At 43.4% G+C, this 24,852-nt stretch overlaps 1 protein-coding gene across 1 annotated transcript in view; it reads right to left on the reverse strand.

Annotated features, from left to right (window-relative positions):
• LOC309546892 (uncharacterized protein) overlaps positions 1-24,852 on the reverse strand; it is an 85,869-nt gene that overhangs the window by 49,631 nt on the left and 11,386 nt on the right. Inside the window, exon 2 of the mRNA XM_082246586.1 lies at positions 9,935-9,991. Within this exon, the coding sequence (XP_082102712.1) occupies positions 9,935-9,991 (57 nt within the window). The remainder of the gene's footprint in view (positions 1-9,934; positions 9,992-24,852) is intronic.

The raw sequence follows: 24,852 nt of genomic DNA on the forward strand, positions 1-24,852 counted from the left end.
GGCCGCTCCTGGGGCCTCCACGGACCCGCCACTTCTCCTCCGCAGCCAGCCTCTTACTGATTGAGCCCCCAGGGCCCGCCATCCATCTCCTGGTACACAATAGTTGGCTGTAGGAGGACGCCCAAGATTGCGGCCTAGACGTCCTGGAAGCCGCGGCCTTTCCTAAAGCTCTCATCCCAGTCTGCCTTCTGGAACCACCAGCCTTCAGTGGATTCCCTGCAGGATCCTGGATTTGGAAGCAGAGGACTTGAGGCCTATTTTCGCGGCCAAGACCGCGGTCTTTCCTAGGCCGACGATGCGACACCCGGCCCTGGGCGGAAGGTAGGAAGCACATCTTCATACTCATAGACTTCCTAGGGCCCTAATACCTTCCCTATAAAGCGGCACCACGGTCAGCGGTCCCAAACCATCCCTTCTCCCCACCGCTGGCAGCCATCTTGACTTCGGCCTGATACATCCTAGCAACTGCCATACACTGCTATCAACAGACCCCAGAAAACGGCCTAAATAAAGTCAACATAAAGCTCCACCCTGGGCATATATTACAGCATCTCTTCCATTAGCATTGCCCCAGGAGGCGGGGCCTACTGCTAAATAGATATGACAGCCTAATAACAATGCTCCCGGTCAGAGAGAGGATAGAGCTACAATCAGATATAGCCATCCACATCCACACTTCTGAATCATCAAAAATGAGCAAATCTTCTGCCGCAAACTCCCCGACGAGATCGCGCTCTCCGAGAGCAAACAAAACACAGGGCAGCCGCAGTATCCCGGAATTATTCCGACAACCACCGCGTGAGACCCCAGCTCCAAACCGGGCCTATGCGGATGTCGCAAGAGTGGGATCTTCCGCTTCACAACCAGCAGACCCAACATCTGCAATTTCTCAGATTGCTCAGGTTCAAGATCAGCCTACACAAGTATACACGCAACAACCTCTAAATATGCAAGATCTACGAACCATTGCAGAAGATATCAAATCCCATTTTGCCATTGCTTTAGCGGATCTGAGAAGAGACCTACAATCCACTACATTGAGAATTGAAGAAGTGGAAGAAAGAACAGAAATTCAGGGTGCTTCTATCCAAAACCTGCATGCAGCCACCAGATCCCACAATATACAATTAAGAGACCTCCACAGACACATGGAGGATCTGGATAATCGTGGCAGACGTCACAACCTGAGACTGAGAGGACTACCAGAATCGGTAGAACCCAATCGGATTGAACAAGCCACTGCGACCATATTCAACGAAATCCTTGGAAGACCACCGGACACCCCAATTGACTTTGAGCGTATACACAGAGCCCTGAGGCCCAGGGCGAGAGACACTGACCCACCGAGAGACGTCATATGTTGTCTTGTAAACTTCAGGATCAAAGAAGACATCCTAAGAAGGTCCAGAAACAACCGAAACATATCATATCAGGGAGCTGATATAAAAATCTTTCAAGACTTATCTCCGATAACGTTGCAAAGAAGAAGAGATCTTCGCCCCCTATTAGAGCTTCTCCAAAGCAGAGACATACAATATAGATGGAAATTTTCATTCTGCCTCTCTGCTTCTGCTCAAGGTCGAACCGCAAATCTGAGAGTGCCCGAAGACCTAGTCTCATTCTGCAACATACTTAACATACCATGCGTTGAACTCCCTGACTGGTACAGGTGTCTACAACCCCCACAACTGGGAAGAACCAACTCAATGGACACAATTCCAGAGAGGGAAGATTTTCACATCAGGAGACCAAGATCTACTTCCCCTAGAAGGCCTTCCTCAACGCAAGAAAGAACCCGCAACAACGGAAGCCCCACAGCCTCTCCAGTTCACAGAAGATCTAGGCAAGACTGATCGGAGTGGTCGTGCTCTTAACTCAGACTTCTATTCCTTTATATTCCCCCTGCCCCTTTTCTCTTCCTTTCTCCCCCCTTCTAGGTCCGTACCCGTCCCTCCGCCTTGAAAGAATGGATCATCCACATCCGCAACAGGCCTAACTACTTATTGAAGACACCTATCCATTACTACTCCTCGATCTCTCCAGGTAACTCATCCAGCCAACGACGACTTTCCACGACCGCATGCAAAAAGCCAATAGAACTATCTCCTCCGTCCCTCCTGATCCGATACCACCTTTGGTCCGGTAAAGTATTTCTACATATTCTCATGACATTACATTGACACCCTGAGGACCGCTAACACTAGCTCCTGAGCAGAGACACCATACTCTAACTTTAGAGAAAGTCGCTTGATTAGACTAGTGACCAGAAAACTTCTCAGGATTATCTGTGAGAATAGACCTCACTTTCTGCCCCCCCCCCCCCACATACAAAGAAGAAGATTATATCTGATTATAGACTTCATCCCCATGCTATGAAACCGAACCACTAATTGTTGCAACCAGTGATTACGTTACCTGAAAGAAACTCTTCTGCGCATCACCAGGATAGCAAAACATGAGAAGAATTCACCTTTTATAAATGCATACCTTATAGTTTAAATGTTATGATAAGACTCTGGTAGTCAATTTTTTATGCACATACGACTGGCATGGATGGTGGAAGTCGACTCTCTAGGGCCGAGCCTCCTCCTCAAGAAGATAGAAGACAGGAAGAGATCAGGGGAAGAAGGAACTAGATGAGAGAGTTAGCAAGAGGGATACAATTATCTAAGTGGGTTTGAAGGGAGAGAGATATTTAAATAACAATAATATCTAATCCCCGCTCAGGCTCGACCTTACTGAGTAATTTTACTCATTAACTGATAGATTTCCCATCAACAATCTAAGACCAACTCGATCGTTTTTTCCGAAAGCTGGGAAAGGCCCCGGAGAGTTGACTTCTGCCGCCATAGGATATTTGAGACCACCCTCCCCCTTCCCAGAACCCATATGGCTCACATAACTCCAATCCAATTACACACGAAAGATCCCCTGTGAGTATAATTGATAAACCTTGATTAACACTTCTAGAAACCTGGAGAAGTACGATTAGGACCTATTACACTTCTTGCCAACTCCTCATACCTGAGACAACTAGGTCAATACAATAACTTTGACTCAACCTACTTTAGACATGATCCTAAGTGTTTACTTAAGCTGACCGTGGAGAAATTCTCACACTTCTTTGACTAAAGAAACACCCTAAAATATATAGGCGAAGTAAAAGACCTCCGTTTCTTTTAAAATACTGCCTACTTGAAGATAGTAGACGGCCCCTTCTACTCCCTATAAAACAATACTCTACCCTCATTCACCTAACATGACTTCTTTCCTCCACTATGGAAATAACATTTCAACGGTTTTAAATGTTATAGTTGGTTATCTTTCTTTCAATTATGATTGATTGTTCTACGTGATAATTTCATGCTTCAAAACTCTCAAATGACATACTTATAGCTCTCCTCTCACAGCTATAAAATATTCAAACTAGACTCTTATACCCCCCACAGACCAATTTTAGCACGCACCCTGCCATATTGGCTACCCCATTCTCTAACTGAATCCGTTCCTCTCCTGACCGGGATTATGCTACACGTCAAACTTACCTATTTCTAACACAATTCGCCCCCCCCCCCAAAAGAAAATAAAAAAAAGAGACGGGAATTGCTAACGCTTTTCCTTTGTCGATCATTTCCGAACTGTTAATACTTGGCTAGGTCGGAGTTCTTTACTCCTCCCTAGGTTCGGTCCTTTCCTTTCATCCTCCTCCCCTACCCATCCCTCCCTCTCCTCCTCCCCTATTCTACGCTCCTCCTCCCCTTTCCACCCTCTCCACCCTCCCAATCTCCCCTTTATATCTCCCAGTCTCTGTCCTCCAATTTTCATAATTGGAAAACACCAAATATTATCCGGAAATTATTAATTTTTAGCCCCGCCCTTTGTCAAATAATAAAATACACTATTCTGGAATAAAAATGCCCAGCACACAACAAACTGACAATGCCACTAGACTTAAAGTGGTATCGCTAAACGTCAAAGGCTTGAACATCCCAGAGAAGCGCAGTCAAATTCTTGATCTTATGTCCAAGCTAAAGGCGGATATTGTGTACTTGCAGGAAACTCATTTTAGATCTAAAGACACACCAAAGCTCTCTAATCGATCCTATCCCATCTCGTACCACTCTACGAATCCTTTAGCAAAAACTAAAGGAGTCTCCATCTTAATATCTAAAAATGTGAATTGGTCTATACTGGACTCAAGTGTCGACCCAGAGGGAAGATTTATCTTCTTAAAAGGCACAATAGCAAACAAACCCTTCACTCTGGCGAACATTTATAGCCCGAACACGGCCCAGGTCACATTCTTTAGAAAAATTGCTACTAATCTTGCGGAATTTAAAAAAGGTATAACTATCCTGGGTGGAGACTTCAACGTGGCACTCTGCCCCATCCTAGATACTTCAACGGGTACCTCCTCCCTCCCGTATAGAGCTCTAAAACAGATAAAACTACAACTGCAAGAACTCCTTCTCCATGATACCTGGCGAACACTCTATCCATCTACCAAGGATTGCACCTTTTTCTCTCCCCCACACAACAAATATTCTCGCATAGACTATCTCTTCATGTCACAAACTGATTTACCTATACTACGCAATGCATCAATCGAGCCAATGTTATTGTCAGATCACCATCCAATAGCTATCACACTCTTGCTCCCTCCGACTCCTACAAGACCTCATTTCTGGAGACTTGATCCCACCCTTTTGACCACAGAGTCGAACGTACAATCCAATCACAAGGACATTAATGATTTCTTTACCGATAACACTCATCCAGATATCAATTCCATCACATTATGGGAAACTCACAAATGTGTACTTAGGGGAAAACTTATTTCCCTTAAAGCCTCTAGGCGAAAAGCCCAACAAGCAGAACTGCAAAACCTAGTACAAAAAATTAAAAAGCTTGAGACCGCTCATAAAAGCACTCAAGCACACCAAACATATCAGGAACTCATAAATTACAGACAGCTCCTATTGGAAACTCTGAACGTCAAGACCAAACGTAAATTCATTCTACAGCAAAAGCTGTTCTATGAATTCAACAATAAAAGTAGCAAATATTTGGCGAGAGCCCTACAGGCAAAAAAGGCTAATCTCACCATTCATAGTATCAAAGATAACCAAAACCGAATTCTACATGTCACTCCAGATATCGCAACCCAATTTGAAAAATATTATTCAAAACTATACAATTTACACCCTACAATTCCGCATGCTGACAAACACCTACTCATACAAAACTTTTTACAAAAACATTGCCCCAAACCTATCTCGCAATCACAATCTGTTCTCCTAGAACAACCCATGAATCACGACGAACTCAAGACAGCCATATCCCAACTCAAAGCAGGCAAGAGCCCTGGACCAGATGGTTTCACAGCCCCATACTACAAGACATTTATAGATATACTCTCAGGACCACTACTACAAACATTTAATGCTCTGTCCAACCCCCCTTTGCCACTAAACAGACTTCTGGATGCCCAGATTACGGTCATCCCCAAGGAAGGAAAAGATGCCACCTGCGTTACAAATTACAGACCCATATCCTTACTGAATGTTGATATTAAATTGTATGCCAAAATACTAGCAAACAGAATTCTCCCCCTCTTACCAAGTATAATCGATAAAGACCAAGTAGGATTTGTCCCGGGACGAGAAGCCCGAGACAACACCATCAAGACACTCAATGTACACCATTGGCTGACAGCCAACAAACAAGAGGGCTTTCTGCTCTCACTGGACGCTGAGAAGGCGTTTGACAGGTTGGATTGGACATACATGACATCTGTTTTACAGTACTTGGGTTTCCAAGATAAGATGATCAACTATATTATGTCACTCTACTCTACTCCATCAGCCAGTGTAAGGGTAAATGGCCACCTGTCAGACGCCTTCTCTGTGTCCAACGGAACGAGACAGGGCTGTCCGCTCTCTCCCATACTCTTTATCCTCACGCTAGAACCATTCCTCCGATCATTAACTAACAATCCAGATATCCGGGGCATCAAAATTAATTCACGCACATATAAAGTCGCAGCATTCGCAGACGATATTCTACTGTTTCTCTGTGAACCGCTACTATCTATCCCATCCCTACTGAAAGAGTTTCAAAATTTCCAAAAAATGTCAAATTTCAAGATCAACTTTTCAAAATCCCAAGCCCTTAATGTCTCCTTGCCTCAAGATAAAGTCTCCCATTGCAAGCAAAATTTCCCATTCCAATGGGCGTCTTATGCTATTAAATACCTAGGCATTCATATACCGACTAATCTATCTGACATTTACCAAAAAAACTTTATTCCTATTCTCCAAACTATAAAAGACGACATCAAAAAATGGAATAAACCTCATTTTTCATGGTTCGGGAGAGCCGCAATCATAAAAATGAACATTTTGCCCCGAATATTGTATCTACTCCAAACTATTCCGATTAAAATCCCACTGTCCTTCTTCAAAACCTTCAAATCTGCCTGCATACAATTCTTGTGGTGTCATAAACGCCCCAGACTTGCTTACGATGTCTTAACAAAACCGAAATCGATGGGGGGAATTGGTTTCCCAGATCTTAAAAAATATTACTGGGCTTGCCACATCACAAGACTGGTAGATTGGCATATACATAGATCCAATAAAGACTGGATAACGCTGGAAGACTCGTTTTCTGCAATACCTCTATATATTGTCCCCTGGATAGATTGCACTCATACTCCTACTTCATTAAAGAAGCACCCTTTGATCAACACCACATTGACCTGCTTTAAAGACACATGCAAATATGCAAATATATCCTCTACTCCAGGACCGCTATCTCCCCTAAACCTCAACCCTGACTTTAGCCCGGGACTGACAGAGAATTTTCTCATAGACATACAAAAAGGCAACTCCATTAGAGCGTATCAATTCTACAACCGCGGAGTTCTCTTGGATCGTACTGCACTTAAACCCGATGATGCTTATCCCCCTATTCCATACTGGATATACTTCCAAATACGCCATTTCCTCTTCTCTCTAAACAAAACCGGAGCTCTTTGTAGAGATCTAACACCCTTTGAAAAATTGTGTACCTCAACGTCTCCACAAAGACACCTAATATCTACAGTCTACAACTTGCTCTTCAATACAACCCCTACAGCCTCCGACAAAACACGCATAGCATGGGAAAATGATCTCCTCATCTCTATCTCTGATCAACAATGGGAAAACATCTGCACCAACACACATAAAAGCTCTTTAAATGTTTCCCTGCAAGAAAATTGCTATAAGATCTTGACCCGTTGGTACAGAACACCCTTCGTTATTAACAAATTCTACCCAGAAGTTTCCAATGAATGTTGGAGATGTGGTGAAGAACCTGGTACGTTAATTCACCTACTCTGGTCGTGTCCCATGCTTCAACCATTTTGGAAGCAAGTACACAGCATAGCATCTTCGCTGACTCTCTCACCCATTCCGTTTACTCCGGCACAATTTCTTCTCCACCACTCGGATATGCCCCCACATAGATATCGCAAAAGCCTTCTCCCATATCTCCTTAATGCAGCCAAGATCTGTATTCCTACTCATTGGAAATCACACACCCCACCGTCCTTTAAGTAATGGCTGCTCAGAATCGAGAAAATAGCAAAAATGGAAGAACTAATTTCCATAGCACGAGATACCACTAAAAAATATACACAAATATGGAACGCTTGGACGGTGTATAGTCATTCTGAGGCATATTTCAATCTCTGTAAAGAACCACAACGAAACAATACACAACCCTCATCTGCCATATAATCTCTACTACTCTCTCCATATCATCACAGTCCGGACAGAAACAAATAACCTTACCCCCTACTTCAAAGTGAGTTCCTCTCACCCCTAGAAAAGGGCTGAGTGTGAGAGGCGCTCACTTCCCCTTTTTTTTTTTTTATTTTATCTTATCCCCACTCTCAACCGCCATATCCCTAAACCAACGTTTCATACTCAGCTATACTTGCATTGGTCCCTCTTCATTCCTCCCTCTGAGGACAGAGACTGGGATCCCCCCCCCCCCTACACCTGCCCTTCTTCCCCCCCTTCCCTCCCTCCCCCTCTCTCCTCTCCCTTCCTCCAAGTGCCTCCCCTTCTATTGCAATTTTTCCTTTAGTCAATTAAGACGCTCCCTCTATGGAGGGGGGGATAAGCATCCTACATCCGGTGAGATGTGGGAGGCGAACCCCCCTTTTCCATTCTGGGAACTGCGACATACAGCAGACTATATTATCCCACTTGAATGAGTCTTGTTAACACCCCCTCATTTATTACCATGTCCTTCTATACTCCAAACCGACAACGAAATTAAAGAAATCATAATCCTGATTCTCCTTTGAAATTCTGTATGCCTACCCACAATTACCTACCTATTGTTATCTATGTTATGCATCACTTGTTCTTGACCCCCTCAAGACTTAAAGGCATTCTTTTGAATAGACTTATTCCCTACATTTCTCAACTTTCAATGCAAATTAATAAGAGCTAGTGTACTCTCTTGAACCGTGTTTTATCAACTATTGTTATTGTTTTTGAATTCATACAGTATTCTTGATGTTAGAATATGACTGTAACCTTATGATACTCGTTAACACAGACGTTACTTTGAATTTGCTGTATGTAAGTTTCTTTATATATTGATCCTCAATAAAGATATTTTGGAAAAAAAAAAAAAGAAATAGGCAACCGCACTCCAGCTTGAAGGTATGAAACGATAAAATCCTTTTATTGAAGATCCAAATAATCCAAACAATCCATGGTGACAAAATCAGAGACAGGGGACAAACACAGTTGACGCGTTTCATGAAATTACCTTCGCTTAATCATAACCGTGTGAATACATGAGAAGACGCTGCCTGAATAGTAAAATACAATCCAAGAACCAATCTCCTTTAACCACTTGCCGACTGTTCACTAGAGCTCTACTGCGGCAAAGTGGTTAGACACTCCCCTTTCTCGGCGGCGCGCGCACCGCCGGAGGTTCGTTACCGCTCTATTCAGTCACAGCGGGAGTCGGGCCAGGGGAGGAGCGGCGGTGATCACTGCTGCTCTTCCCCGATCGTCGGGGAATCGAGTGTGGAGATCCGCCTGCTTGTGTAAACAAAGCGGGCGGATCTCCTAAGTGACAGGCAGGGACAGATTGCAGTGTTCAGCATAGCTCAACCTGCGATCTGTCCCTGTGTCACTCAGTCACCTCCCCCCACACACGTCAGTAAGCACCAGGCATACATTAACCCCTCCCTCTCCAATAAAATGAACCCCTTCCCTGCCAGTGTCATTTTTACAGTAACAGTGCATATATATAGCACTGATTACTGTAGTAGAGTCACTGGTAACCCCAAAAGTGTCAAAAATGTCAGTCAAGGGTCCGATAGGAATGTTGCAGTCCCGCAAAAAAAAAAAAAAATCGCAGATCGCCGCCATTACTCGTTAAAAAAAAACCACCAAAAATGACAAACATATTTCCCTTAGTTAGTAAACGCAATAACTTTTGCGCAAACCAATCAAAATATGCTCATTGTGATTTTTTTTTACCAAACATAGGTAGCAGAAAACAAATTGGCCAAAAATTGAAAAAAATTTTGATTTTTACATTTTATTGCGGGGGAATTTCATATAAAAAAAATGTGAAAAATATTGTTATTTTTTCAAAAATAAACGCTCTTTTTTTGTTTATAGCGCAAAAAGTAAAAATCGCACAGGTGATCAAATACCACCAAAAGAAAGCTCTGTTTGTGGGAAAAAAAGGACGTCAGATTCGTTTAGGTACAGCGTCGCACGACCGCGCAATTGTCCGTTAAATTCACGCAGTAAAAAAATCGCAAAAAACCCCCTGGTCAAGAAGGGGGTAAAATCTTCCGGGACTTAAGTGGTTAAGATAGCAATAAATGGAAATGAGTTGTCGAATTACTCACCGGAGGTATGAAGTGCATCAGTGGAGTTGACCGTTTCATTATCAGCTACTATATTGCCTATAAACAGAATAAACAAAGTGTCAGTATGTGCAATAAAGAAACATGAAATCATTCTATAGGAAGAGTCATTATTACAATGTATAGAGATGTATGGACAGAGACGTGGCATCATTCTATAGGAAGAGTCATTATTACAATGTATAGAGATGTACGGACAGAGACGTGACATCATTCTATAGGAAGAGTCATTATTACAATGTATAGAGATGTACGGACAGAGACGTGACATCATTCTATAGGAAGAGTCATTATTACAATGTATAGAGATGTACGGACAGAGACGTGACATCATTCTATAGGAAGAGTCATTATTACAATGTATAGAGATGTACGGACAGAGACGTGACATCATTCTATAGGAAGAGTCATTATTACAATGTATAGAGATATACGGACAGAGACGTGACATCATTCTATAGGAAGAGTCATTATTACAATGTATAGAGATGTACGGACAGAGACGTGACATCATTCTATAGGAAGAGTCATTATTACAATGTATAGAGATGTACGGACAGAGACGTGACATCATTCTATAGGAAGAGTCATTATTACAATGTATAGAGATGTACGGACAGAGACGTGACATCATTCTATAGGAAGAGTCATTATTACAATGTATAGAGATATACGGACAGAGACGTGACATCATTCTATAGGAAGAGTCATTATTACAATGTATAGAGATGTACGGACAGAGACGTGACATCATTCTATAGGAAGAGTCATTATTACAATGTATAGAGATGTACGGACAGAGACGTGACATCATTCTATAGGAAGAGTCATTATTACAATGTATACAGATGTACGGACAGAGACGTGACATCATTCTATAGGAAGAGTCATTATTACAATGTATAGAGATGTACGGACAGAGACATGACATCATTCTATAGGAAGAGTCATTATTACAATGTATAGAGATATACGGACAGAGACGTGACATCATTCTATAGGAAGAGTCATTATTATAACAATGTATAGAGATGTACGGACAGAGACGTGACATCATTCTATAGGAAGAGTCATTATTACAATGTATAGAGATATACGGACAGAGACGTGACATCATTCTATAGGAAGAGTCATTATTACAATGTATAGAGATGTACGGACAGAGACGTGACATCATTCTATAGGAAGAGTCATTATTACAATGTATAGAGATGTACGGACAGAGACGTGACATCATTCTATAGGAAGAGTCATTATTACAATGTATAGAGATGTACGGACAGAGACATGACATCATTCTATAGGAAGAGTCATTATTACAATGTATAGAGATATACGGACAGAGACGTGACATCATTCTATAGGAAGAGTCATTATTACAATGTATAGAGATGTACGGAGAGAGACGTGACATCATTCTATAGGAAGAGTCATTATTACAATGTATAGAGATGTACGGACAGAGACGTGACATCATTCTATAGGAAGAGTCATTATTACAATGTATAGAGATGTACGGACAGAGACGTGACATCATTCTATAGGAAGAGTCATTATTACAATGTATAGAGATGTACGGACAGAGACGTGACATCATTCTATAGGAAGAGTCATTATTACAATATATAGAGATGTACGGACAGAGACGTGACATCATTCTATAGGAAGAGTCATTATTACAATGTATAGAGATGTACGGACAGAGACATGACGTCATTCTATAGGAAGAGTCATTATTACAATGTATAGAGATGTACGGACAGAGACGTGACATCATTCTATAGGAAGAGTCATTATTACAATGTATAGAGATGTACGGACAGAGACGTGACATCATTCTATAGGAAGAGTCATTATTACAATATATAGAGATGTACGGACAGAGACGTGACATCATTCTATAGGAAGAGTCATTATTACAATGTATAGAGATGTACGGACAGAGACATGACGTCATTCTATAGGAAGAGTCATTATTACAATGTATAGAGATGTACGGACAGAGACGTGACATCATTCTATAGGAAGAGTCATTATTACATTGTATAGAGATGTACGGACAGAGACGTGACATCATTCTATAGGAAGAGTCATTATTACAATGTATAGAGATGTACGGACAGAGACGTGACATCATTCTATAGGAAGAGTCATTATTACAATGTATAGAGATGTACGGACAGAGACGTGACATCATTCTATAGGAAGAGTCATTATTACAATGTATAGAGATATACGGACAGAGACGTGACATCATTCTATAGGAAGAGTCGTTATTACAATGTATAGAGATATACGGACAGAGACGTGACATCATTCTATAGGAAGAGTCATTATTACAATGTATAGAGATGTACGGACAGAGACGTGACATCATTCTATAGGAAGAGTCATTATTACAATGTATAGAGATGTACGGACAGAGACGTGACATCATTCTATAGGAAGAGTCGTTATTACAATGTATAGAGATATACGGACAGAGACGTGACATCATTCTATAGGAAGAGTCATTATTACAATGTATAGAGATGTACGGACAGAGACGTGACATCATTCTATAGGAAGAGTCATTATTACAATGTATAGAGATGTACGGACAGAGACGTGACATCATTCTATAGGAAGAGTCATTATTACAATGTATACAGATGTACGGACAGAGACATGACATCATTCTATAGGAAGAGTCATTATTACAATGTATAGAGATGTACGGACAGAGACGTGACATCATTCTATAGGAAGAGTCGTTATTACAATGTATAGAGATATACGGACAGAGACGTGACATCATTCTATAGGAAGAGTCATTATTACAATGTATAGAGATGTACGGACAGAGACGTGACATCATTCTATAGGAAGAGTCATTATTACAATGTATAGAGATGTACGGACAGAGACGTGACATCATTCTATAGGAAGAGTCATTATTACAATGTATACAGATGTACGGACAGAGACGTGACATCATTCTATAGGAAGAGTCATTATTACAATGTATAGAGATGTACGGACAGAGACGTGACATCATTCTATAGGAAGAGTCATTATTACAATGTATAGAGATGTACGGACAGAGACGTGACATCATTCTATAGGAAGAGTCATTATTACAATGTATAGAGATGTACGGACAGAGACGTGACATCATTCTATAGGAAGAGTCATTATTACAATGTATAGAGATGTACGGACAGAGACGTGACATCATTCTATAGGAAGAGTCATTATTACAATGTATGGAGATGTACGGACAGAGACGTGACATCATTCTACACGAAGAGTCATTATTACAATGTATAGAGATGTACGGACAGAGACGTGACATCATTCTATAGGAAGAGTCATTATTACAATGTATAGAGATGTACGGACAGAGACGTGACATCATTCTATAGGAAGAGTCATTATTACAATGTATAGAGATGTATGGACAGAGACGTGACATCATTCTATAGGAAGAGTCATTATTACAATGTATAGAGATGTACGGACAGAGACGTGACATCATTCTATAGGAAGAGTCATTATTACAATGTATAGAGATATACGGACAGAGACGTGACATCATTCTATAGGAAGAGTCATTATTACAATGTATAGAGATGTACGGACAGAGACGTGACATCATTCTATAGGAAGAGTCATTATTACAATGTATAGAGATGTACGGACAGAGACGTGACATCATTCTATAGGAAGAGTCATTATTACAATGTATAGAGATGTACGGACAGAGACGTGACATCATTCTATAGGAAGAGTCATTATTACAATGTATAGAGATATACGGACAGAGACGTGACATCATTCTATAGGAAGAGTCATTATTACAATGTATAGAGATGTACGGACAGAGACGTGACATCATTCTATAGGAAGAGTCATTATTACAATGTATAGAGATGTACGGACAGAGACGTGACATCATTCTATAGGAAGAGTCATTATTACAATGTATAGAGATGTACGGACAGAGACGTGACATCATTCTATAGGAAGAGTCATTATTACAATGTATAGAGATGTACGGACAGAGACGTGACATCATTCTATAGGAAGAGTCATTATTACAATGTATAGAGATGTACGGACAGAGACGTGACATCATTCTATAGGAAGAGTCATTATTACAATGTATAGAGATGTACGGACAGAGACGTGACATCATTCTATAGGAAGAGTCATTATTACAATGTATAGAGATGTACGGACAGAGACGTGACATCATTCTATAGGAAGAGTCATTATTACAATGTATAGAGATATACGGACAGAGACGTGACATCATTCTATAGGAAGAGTCATTATTACAATGTATAGAGATGTACGGACAGAGACGTGACATCATTCTATAGGAAGAGTCATTATTACAATCATTCTATAGGAAGAGTCATTATTACAATGTATAGAGATATACGGACAGAGACGTGACATCATTCTATAGGAAGAGTCATTATTACAATGTATAGAGATATACGGACAGAGACGTGACATCATTCTATAGGAAGAGTCATTATTACAATGTATAGAGATATACGGACAGAGACGTGACATCATTCTATAGGAAGAGTCATTATTACAATGTATAGAGATGTACGGACAGAGACGTGACATCATTCTATAGGAAGAGTCATTATTACAATGTATAGAGATGTACGGACAGAGACGTGACATCATTCTATAGGAAGAGTCATTATTACAATGTATAGAGATGTACGGACAGAGACGTGACATCATTCTATAGGAAGAGTCATTATTACAATGTATAGAGATGTACGGACAGAGACGTGACATCATTCTATAGGAAGAGTCATTATTACAATGTATAGAGATGTACGGACAGAGACGTGACATCATTCTATAGGAAGAGTCATTATTACAATGTATAGAGATGTACGGACAGAGACGTGACATCATTCTATAGGAAGAGTCATTATTACAATGTATAGAGATGTACGGACAGAGACGTGACATCATTCTATAGGAAGAGTCATTATTACAATGTATAGAGATGTACGGACAGAGACGTGACATCATTCTATAGGAAGAGTCATTATTACAATGTATAGAGATGTACGGACAGAGACGTGACATCATTCTATAGGAAGAGTCATTATTACAATGTATAGAGATGTACGGACAGAGACATGACATCATTCTATAGGAAGAGTCATTATTACAATGTATAGAGATGTACGGACAGAGACATGACATCATTCTATAGGAAGAGTCATTATTACAATATATAGAGATGTACGGACAGAGACGTGACATCATTCTATAGGAAGAGTCATTATTACAATGTATAGAGATGTACGGACAGAGACGTGACATCATTCTATAGGAAGAGTCATTATTACAATCATTCTATAGGAAGAGTCATTATTACAATGTATAGAGATGTACGGACAGAGACGTGACATCATTCTATAGGAAGAGTCATTATTACAATGTATAGAGATGTACGGACAGAGACGTGACATCATTCTATAGGAAGAGTCATTATTACAATGTATAGAGATGTACGGACAGAGACGTGACATCATTCTATAGGAAGAGTCATTATTACAATGTATAGAGATGTACGGACAGAGACGTGACATCATTCTATAGGAAGAGTCATTATTACAATGTATAGAGATGTACGGACAGAGACATGACATCATTCTATAGGAAGAGTCATTATTACAATGTATAGAGATGTACGGACAGAGACATGACATCATTCTATAGGAAGAGTCATTATTACAATATATAGAGATGTACGGACAGAGACGTGACATCATTCTATAGGAAGAGTCATTATTACAATGTATAGAGATGTACGGACAGAGACGTGACATCATTCTATAGGAAGAGTCATTATTACAATCATTCTATAGGAAGAGTCATTATTACAATGTATAGAGATGTACGGACAGAGACGTGACATCATTCTATAGGAAGAGTCATTATTACAATGTATAGAGATGTACGGACAGAGACGTGACATCATTCTATAGGAAGAGTCATTATTACAATGTATAGAGATGTACGGACAGAGACGTGACATCATTCTATAGAGAGTTTCATATATAATCTGTGGTTATGTTTTGGGAGTTAAAGGACTGAAGGGGAGGAACTGAATGAACGCGGTGCATGGAGGAGTTCCACTATGAGAACACTTTTCTGAACTGAACATACAGTTTATGTTGTACGTCTTTAGGAGAGAAGATGAATTACATGGATATTACAGAGAGGTTACACAAAAACATGATAGAGTTTGCATGTAGAATGAATAGAGCTTACACAGGGACTGGTTAGAGCTTACACAGGGACTGGTCAGAGTTTACACAGGGACTGGTCAGAGCTTACACAGGGACTGGTCAGAGCATACACAGGGACTGGTTAGTGCATACACAGGGACAGGTCAGAGCTTACACACAGACTGGTCAGAGCATACACAGGGACTGGTTAGAGCTTACAGAGGGACTGGTCAGAGCTTACACAGGGACTGATTAGAGCATACACAGGGACTGGTCAGAGCAAACACAGGGACTGGTCAGAGCTTACACAGGGACTGGTCAGAGCTTACACAGGGACTGGTCAGAGTTTACACACGACTGGTCAGAGCTTACACAGGGACTGGTCAGAGCTTACACACAGACTGGTAAGAGCATACACATGGACTGGTCAGAGCATACACAGGGACTGGTTAGAGCTTACACAGGGACTGGTCAGAGCTTACACAGGGACTGATTAGAGCATACACAGGGACTGGTTAGAGCTTACACACAGACTGGTCAGAGCATACACATGGAATGGTTAGAGCTTACACAGGGACTGATTAGAGCATACACAGGGACTGGTCAGAGCTTACACACAGACTGGTGAGAGCATACACAGGGACTAGTTAGAGCATACACAGGGACTGGTCAGAGCTTACACAGGGACTGGTCAGAGCTTACACAGGGACTGGTCAGAGCTTACACAGGGACTGGTTAGAGCATACACAGACTGGTCAGAGCTTACACAGGGACTGGTCAGAGCTTACACAGGGACTGGTTAGAGCTTACATAGACTGGTCAGAGCATACACAGGGACTGGTCAGAGCATACACAGGGATTGGTCAGAGCTTACACAGGGATTGGTCAGAGCTTACACAGGGATTGGTCAGAGCTTACACAGGGATTGGTCAGAGCTTACACAGGGATTGGTCAGAGCTTACACAGGGACTGGTCAGAGCATACACAGGGACTGGTCAGAGCTTACACAGGGACTGGTCAGAGCTTACACAGGGATTGGTTAGAGCTTACACAGGGATTGGTCAGAGCTTACACAGGGATTGGTCAGAGCTTACACAGGGACTGGTCAGAGCTTACACATGGACTGGTCAGAGCTTACACAGGGATTGGTCAGAGCTTACACAGGGATTGGTCAGAGCTTACACAGGGATTGGTTAGAGCTTACACAGGGATTGGTCAGAGCTTACACAGTAGCAGTAGATGTTGTGCCGTTCGGAGGTGAAGGGATTACAAAATGTCCTCCTGGAAGATGTTATGTGAGACTGAGAAATGTTATCTCATACTGCAGCCTGAAGACCGTAGAAGGACACATCTATTGTGAAGGAGTTTCTACCAGAAAAGGGGAAGTGAGAGATACGAGGATGAACTGAAAATATCCCCCATTATACCACACCTGCAACTCGGTAAACATCATTGTGTGAGAGTGGAACGATGGGTGGTGGGGGAGGGGATGGACCCTGTAATGGAGATGGGTGGTAGACATTGTCTCTTCTATGAATGAGGATTTAATATATTACAATGTAGGCCTACACTAACCCTGTGCCTCCATACTCTGTACATTAGGTGCTAGGAGGTATGGTAAGTTCGGTAAAGATTTTACTTTCTTTGGGTGCCACCATCCTTAGCAGCCAGTGATGTCATGCGGCCCCATTCTTTTTCTGGTCGGGAACCCACGGCCAGCAAACAAAGGGACTTTCACTGATCAATTATGGGTGTGTCCATATTTGGTCAATGATGTCGCCCAGGAGACCCGCCCCTTTGTTTATACTCAGCTCTCAAACACTGGGTCTATCATTCGTGGACGGGCAGTCGCTGGGTTGGGGACAGTGGTTGGCTGGACACACTGGTATGGTTCAGAAGGGGGGACACCCTGGTATTGTTCAGAAGGGGGGACACGCTGGTATGGTTCAGAAGGGGGGACACGCTGGTATTGTTCAGAAGTGGGGACACGCTGGTATTGTTCAGAAGTGGGGACACGATGGTACTGTTCAGAAGGGGGGACACCCTGGTATGGTTCAGAAGGGGGGACACGCTGGTATGGTTCAGAAGGGGGAACACGCTGGTATGGTTCAGAAGTGGGGACACGCTGGTATTGTTCAGAAGGGGGGACACGCTGGTATGGTTCAGAAGGGGGGACACGCTGGTATTGTTCAGAAGGGGGGACACGCTGGTATGGTTCAGAAGGGGGGACACGCTGGTATTGTTCAGAAGGGGGGACACGCTGGTATGGTTCAGAAGGGGGGACACGCTGGTATTGTTCAGAAGGGGGGACACGCTGGTATGGTTCAGAAGGGGGACACGCTGGTATTGTTCAGAAGGGGGGACACGCTGGTATGGTTCAGAAGGGGGGACACGCTGGTATTGTTCAGAAGGGGGAACACGCTGGTATGGTTCAGAAGGGGGGACACGCTGGTATGGTTCAGAAGGGGGGACACGCTGGTATTGTTCAGAAGGGGGAACACGCTGGTATGGTTCAGAAGGGGGGGACACGCTGGTATTGTTCAGAAGGGGGGACACGCTGGTATTGTTCAGAAGTGGGGACACGCTGGTATTGTTCAGAAGGGGGGACACGCTGGTATGGTTCAGAAGGGGGGACACGCTGGTATGGTTCAGAAGGGGGGGGACACGCTGGTATGGTTCAGAAGGGGGGACACGCTGGTATTGTTCAGAAGGGGGGACACGCTGGTATGGTTCAGAAGGGGGGACACGCTGGTATGGTTCAGAAGTGGGGACACGCTGGTATTGTTCAGAAGGGGGGACACGCTGGTATGGTTCAGAAGGGGGGGACACGCTGGTATGGTTCAGAAGGGGGGGGACACGCTGGTATGGTTCAGAAGTGGGGACACGCTGGTATTGTTCAGAAGGGGGGACACGCTGGTATTGTTCAGAAGGGGGGACACCCTGGTATGGTTCAGAAGGGGGGACACGCTGGTATTGTTCAGAAGGGGGGACACCCTGGTATGGTTCAGAAGGGGGGACACGCTGGTATGGTTCAGAAGTGGGGACACGCTGGTATGGTTCAGAAGGGGGGACACGCTGGTATGGTTCAGAAGGGGGGACACGCTGGTATGGTTCAGAAGGGGGGACACGCTGGTATGGTTCAGAAGGGGGGATAAGTGCCAGCTACTAGTTTTAGGGGAACCCCATGCTTTTTTCTTAAATTTTGCATGGGGTTCCCTCTTAAATTAGTATTTGGAGGTCTCCATTCCATTTTTCTGGTTTTATTTTTGCGTGGGTTCCACCTTGACATTCATTTCAGCCCTCCATGCTATGTGTTTTATATCCCTTGCCTATTAGCCTAGAAAATAAATTGATATAATTGTTTTCTAACTTTTGTCTCCCATCGACTTCAACGAGGTTCAGATTCGGCACCCCAGCTTCAGTAATTTTCAATGAACCCGCCTCCAACTGAACTCAGGTACCTTTGCCTCATCCCTGCTAGGGGGTTAGGTTGTAAGAAAATTAGGAGCAGAGGGCTGGCTCTATTCAGGGAGGGATACAACAACTCCTGGTACAGCAGCGCCACCTCCAGGGGATTATGGGAAGTAACGCAACAGCTGTAGCTGGGCTTCTACAGTTCTACAGCTTTATCCTAATAAAAGATAATGGGTACTTGAAAAATTCCAGGAACTCTTTGATTGACATTTGCCATCAGCATCATGAACAGTTATGAGCCTCATAGAGACCCTCTCCATGCTGCTGCCCAAGCCTCCAATAAACAAACAAACAAATAGGATGTTTGTCCAAAATCTCTCATAATTTGATGAAAAAAACAGTAATTCAGAGCTGGATAGGAATGCCTTGGAGGCGGGGCCTAATAATACCCCTGCTCATTAGCAGGGCAATGTCTACTGTGCCCACCCTCCTGGTTCTTTGAGCTAACAGTCTCTCCGATGGCTTGGGAAAAGGGAACTCCAACTACATATATTATGGATGGCCAGAGGAATCCTGGGTAATGATATGAGCCAATCAGCTCAGTCTGAACCCACATTAGCTTAATACTACCCCTCCCCATTTGCATGCCAATGTCTACCATCCCCATCCTCCTGCATCTTTAAGCAAAAGCTTGGGAGATCAACTCCAACTCTTTAAGGAAAGGGAACCCCAACTACTTATAGATGGCCAGATGAATACTGGGTAATGATGTGAGCCAATCAGCTCAGCCTAATCCCGCAATGGGCTTCATGCTACCCCTTTCCATTAACAGGGCATTGTCTGCTATTTCTATCCGACAGTTTCTTTTAGCTTTTTGTCTCTCCAAAGGCTTGGGAGATCACCCCCAACCCTTAATAGAAAGAGATCCCCTACTACGGAACTACCTATAGATGGCCAGATGAATCCTGGCAAGCCTGGACCCACATTGGGCTTAATACTACCCCTTCCCTTTAGCAGGGCAATGTCTGCTATTCTCATTCATCTGCTTCCTTTTTGAGCTAATTGTCTCTTCAAAGGCTTGGGAAAAGGGAAGCCCAACTATGCATAGATAGCCAGATAGCCTTGGGTAATGATGTGAGATGATAAGCTCAGCATGAACCCACAGTGGGCTTAATACTTCTCCTCCTCATTAGCAGGCCAATGTCTGCCATCCCCAAGCACCTTCTTCTTTGAGCTAATTGTCTCTCCTAAGCCTTGAGAGGTCAACTCCAACCCTTCAAGGAAAGGGAACCCCAACTACCTATAGATGGCCAGATGCAGTAAGTCCTGGCCAGCCTGGACCAACATTGGGCTTAATACTAGCCCTTTCCATTAGCAGGGCAATGTCTGCCATTCTCATCCACTTGCTTCTTTGAGATAATTGTCTCTTAAAAGGCTTGGGAAAAGAGAAGCCCAGCTATGTATAGATGGCCAGATGAATCTTCAGTGATGATGTGAGATGATAAGCTCAGCATGAACCTACATTGGGTTTATTACTACCCCTTCCCATAAGCAGGGCAATGTCTGCTATCCATAACCACCTGCTTCTTTGAACTAATTGTCTCTTCTAAGGTTGGGGAGGTCACCTCCACCCCTTCAAGGAAAGAGATCCTCAACTACCTATAGATGGTCAGATGAACCCTGGCCAGCCTGGACCCACACTGGGCTTAATACTAACCCTTCCTATTAGCAGGGCAATCTTCCATTCCCATCCACCTGCTTCTTAGAGCTAATTGTTTCTTCAAAGGGTTGGGGAAAGGGAAGCCCAACTATGTATAGATGGCTAGATAAATCCTGAGCAATGATGTGAGATGATAAGCTCCGCATGAACCCACTTTGGCTTTAATACTACCACTCCTCATTAGCAGGGCAATGTCTGCTATTCCCTACCACCTGCTTCTTTGAGCTAATTATCTCTCCTAAGGCAGTGGAGGTCACCTCCAACCCTTCAAGGAAAGAGATCCCCAACTACCTATAGAAGGTCAGATGAATCCTTGGTAATAATATGAAATAATCTGCTCAGAATTAATCTAAATTTGGGCTGCATACTACCTGTCGGCCTTGGGAGATCATTTCCAACCCTTCAAGGAAAGGTAACCCCAACTACCTATAGATGGCTTTCTATGGCATCTACACTAGTTCCAATCAGTTCACTGGGGTTCCTTGTTTGACTGATTGAGTGATATGTGGTGGTATCTTCTATCAAATTTACCAATTCAGTCGCAGCATATATTGACCAGACATGTACAAGAAAAATAATGTAGTTGACCACTGCAATGAATCAACCAGCACCCTGACCGGGTACCTCCGTTGTCAGATGCTCCTAGTACTTCCCAAGGGCTCCAAGCACTCCACCAGACACCGTAACCACTTCAGACCCCACAAACCGCCGCAGCTTGGTTAGGGTCTCGCCATCTCCTACCCACCCTGGACCTACGACAAGGCTCCAGGTTCCCGTGGGTGAACCTCTTTCCCCAGAGAGTGCAGCAGAACAAGCTCTTACACAAGCTCTTACAAGAGCTTAGTGATTATCTCAGGGAGTCTGGAAGACCATAGCAATCCCTTGTCCCATTCTCTGCTGACAACCCAGTCCTTCTCCGACGCTGTGTCTTGTGATTATGCCAAGTTCACTCTCTGCCTGTTCTTATATAGCCATGGGGTGTGGCCATCCTGTGAAGTTACCAGGAGACCCTGACCCTTGTATTGTCACGTGATGTCACAAGGGGCGGGGTCTCCTGGTGATGTCACCAGATGGCCATGTCCCATGGCTATATAAGAGCCGGCAGAGAGTGGACTTAGCATAATCACGGGACATAGCATCAGAGGAGGACCGGGTTGGCGACAGGGAAGACAACAGCGGCGGAGAAGTCCAGAGGCAGATAGGACTAGAGGCAGAAGACCAGAGGAAGCACACCGGAGGGAGAAGATTGGAAGGGGAAGATCGGAGGAAAAAGACCAGAGGGAGAAGATCAGAGGAAGATTTTTAATAAAGGACTTCTCAGAACAGTCTCTTGTCTTTACACTACACTGCCTTTTTTGGCGGTGAATGGGTAGGGGTACAATGTACCCCATACTCATTCACATGGGGGACCAGTATCTGGGGGCCCCCTTGTTAAGGGGAACTTCCAGATTCCTATAAGCTCCCTGCATGCAGACCCCTACAACCACCGCCCAGGGTTGTTAACAGAGCAGAGCCCCCCTGCCTCAGAGGTCAGGCTGCTCGCTTGTTTCCTCCCCTTTCCTGACCCGCCCGGCTGCATGCTCGGCTAAGGGTCCGGTATCGATTTTGAAAGGGGCCCCTACGCCATTTTTTTTTTACATTTTGGTGTGTGGCTCCCCTTTAAGATCTTTAGAGCAAAAATCACATCAGAAGTCGGATCATCATGATCCGACTTGGATGCGACTTCTAATCAAATATTTGACCGTAGGGTTGGTGTTCTAAGGGTCATAGTCAGCATTTTTCTTCCTCTAAATATGGCAAGTCAAGTTAATGTCAAAGAGCTCAATTTTGGTCTCATCTGACCACAGCACTTTCTCCCAATCCTTCTCTGAATCATTTAGATGTTCATTTGATTGAACATATGACTTCTTGAGGAAGGGGACTCGCCGTGTTTGGAGGAAGAAAAATGGTGACTATGACCCTAAGAACACCATCACTACAGTTGAGGTGGAAACATTATGCTTTGGGGCTGTTTCTCTGCTAAAGGTACAGGCCAACTTTGCTGCATTGAGGGGCCAATGGATGAGACCATGTATTGTAAAATATTGGATGAGAACCTTCTTCCCTCAACCAGAACACTGAAGATGGGTTGTGAATGGGTCTTCCAGCATGACAATGACCCAAAACATACCACCAAGGCAACAAATAGTGGCTCAAGACAAAGCATATTAAGACCATGGATTGGACTAGCCAGTCTCCAGACCTTAATCCTATAGAAATTTATGGTGGGAGCTGAAAACTTTGAGGTGCCAAGAGACAGTCAAGAAACCTTAAGGATTTAGAGAAGATCTGTAAAGAAGAGTGGACCTAAATCTCTCCTGGGAAGTGTGCAAAGCTGGTCACTAACTGCGAGAAACCCCTTATCTCTGTGCTTGCCAACAAGGGTTTCTCCACCAGCTACTAAGTCATGTTTTGCTTGGGGATCAAATACTTAATTTTACTCATTGAACTGCTACTACATTTATAACATTTGTATCGTGTTTTTTCTGGATTTTTTTTGGTTGATATTCTGTCTCTATCATATAAAATACACCTATGTTAAAAATTAAACACCCGCCATTTCTTTGTAAGTGGGAAAACTTACACAATCTGCAGGGAGTCATGAGCTAGATGCATAGAACCTATGACAGTCAGAGCCAGCTAAGTACTAAGGGAAGGAGAGAGACTGTGCACAGGGGAAGATATCTTAACAGTGATGTGTAATGTGCTGATTTCACATCATGACTGCTATGGTTTGCCAATGGGGAGCCAATTGTGGAGAAGGATCTGGGGGAGTCAATGGCGGAGAAGGATCTGGGGGAGTCAATGGTGGAGAAGGATCTGGGGGAGGAAATGGTGGAGAAGGATCTGGGGGAGCCAATGGTGAAGAAGGATCTGGGGGAGTCAATGGTGGAGAAAGATCTGTGGGAATCAATGGTGGAGGAGGATCTGGGGGCATCAATGGTGGAAATGGATCTGGGGGAGTCAATGGTGGAGAAGGATCTGGGGGAGTCAATGGTGGAGAAGGATCTGGGGGAGTCAATGGTGGAGAAGGATCTGGGGGAGTCAATGGTGGAGAAGGATCTGGGGAGCCAATGGTGGAGAAGGATCTGGGGGAGTCAATGGTGGAGAAGGATCTGTGGGAGTCAATGGTGGAGGAGGATCTGGGGGAATCAATGGTGGAAATGCATCTGGGGGAGTCAATGGTGGAGAATGATCTGGGGGAGTCAGTGGTGGAGAAGGATCTGGGGGAGTCAATGTTGGAGAAGGATCCGTGGGAGCCAATGGTGGAGAAGCATCTGGGGGAGTCAATGGTGGAGAAGGATCTGGGGGAATCAATGGTGGAGAAGGATCTGGGGGAATCAATGGTGGAAAATAATCTGGGGGAGTCAATGGTGGAGAAGGATCTGGGGAATCAATGGTGGGGAAGGATCTGGGGGAATCAATGGTGGAAAAGGACTTGGGTGAGTCCATGGGGGAGAAGGATCTGGAGG

Source organism: Pelophylax lessonae (genome assembly GCF_965119305.1).
Source record: "Pelophylax lessonae genome assembly, chromosome: 2".
Lineage (NCBI taxonomy): Eukaryota > Metazoa > Chordata > Amphibia > Anura > Ranidae > Pelophylax > Pelophylax lessonae.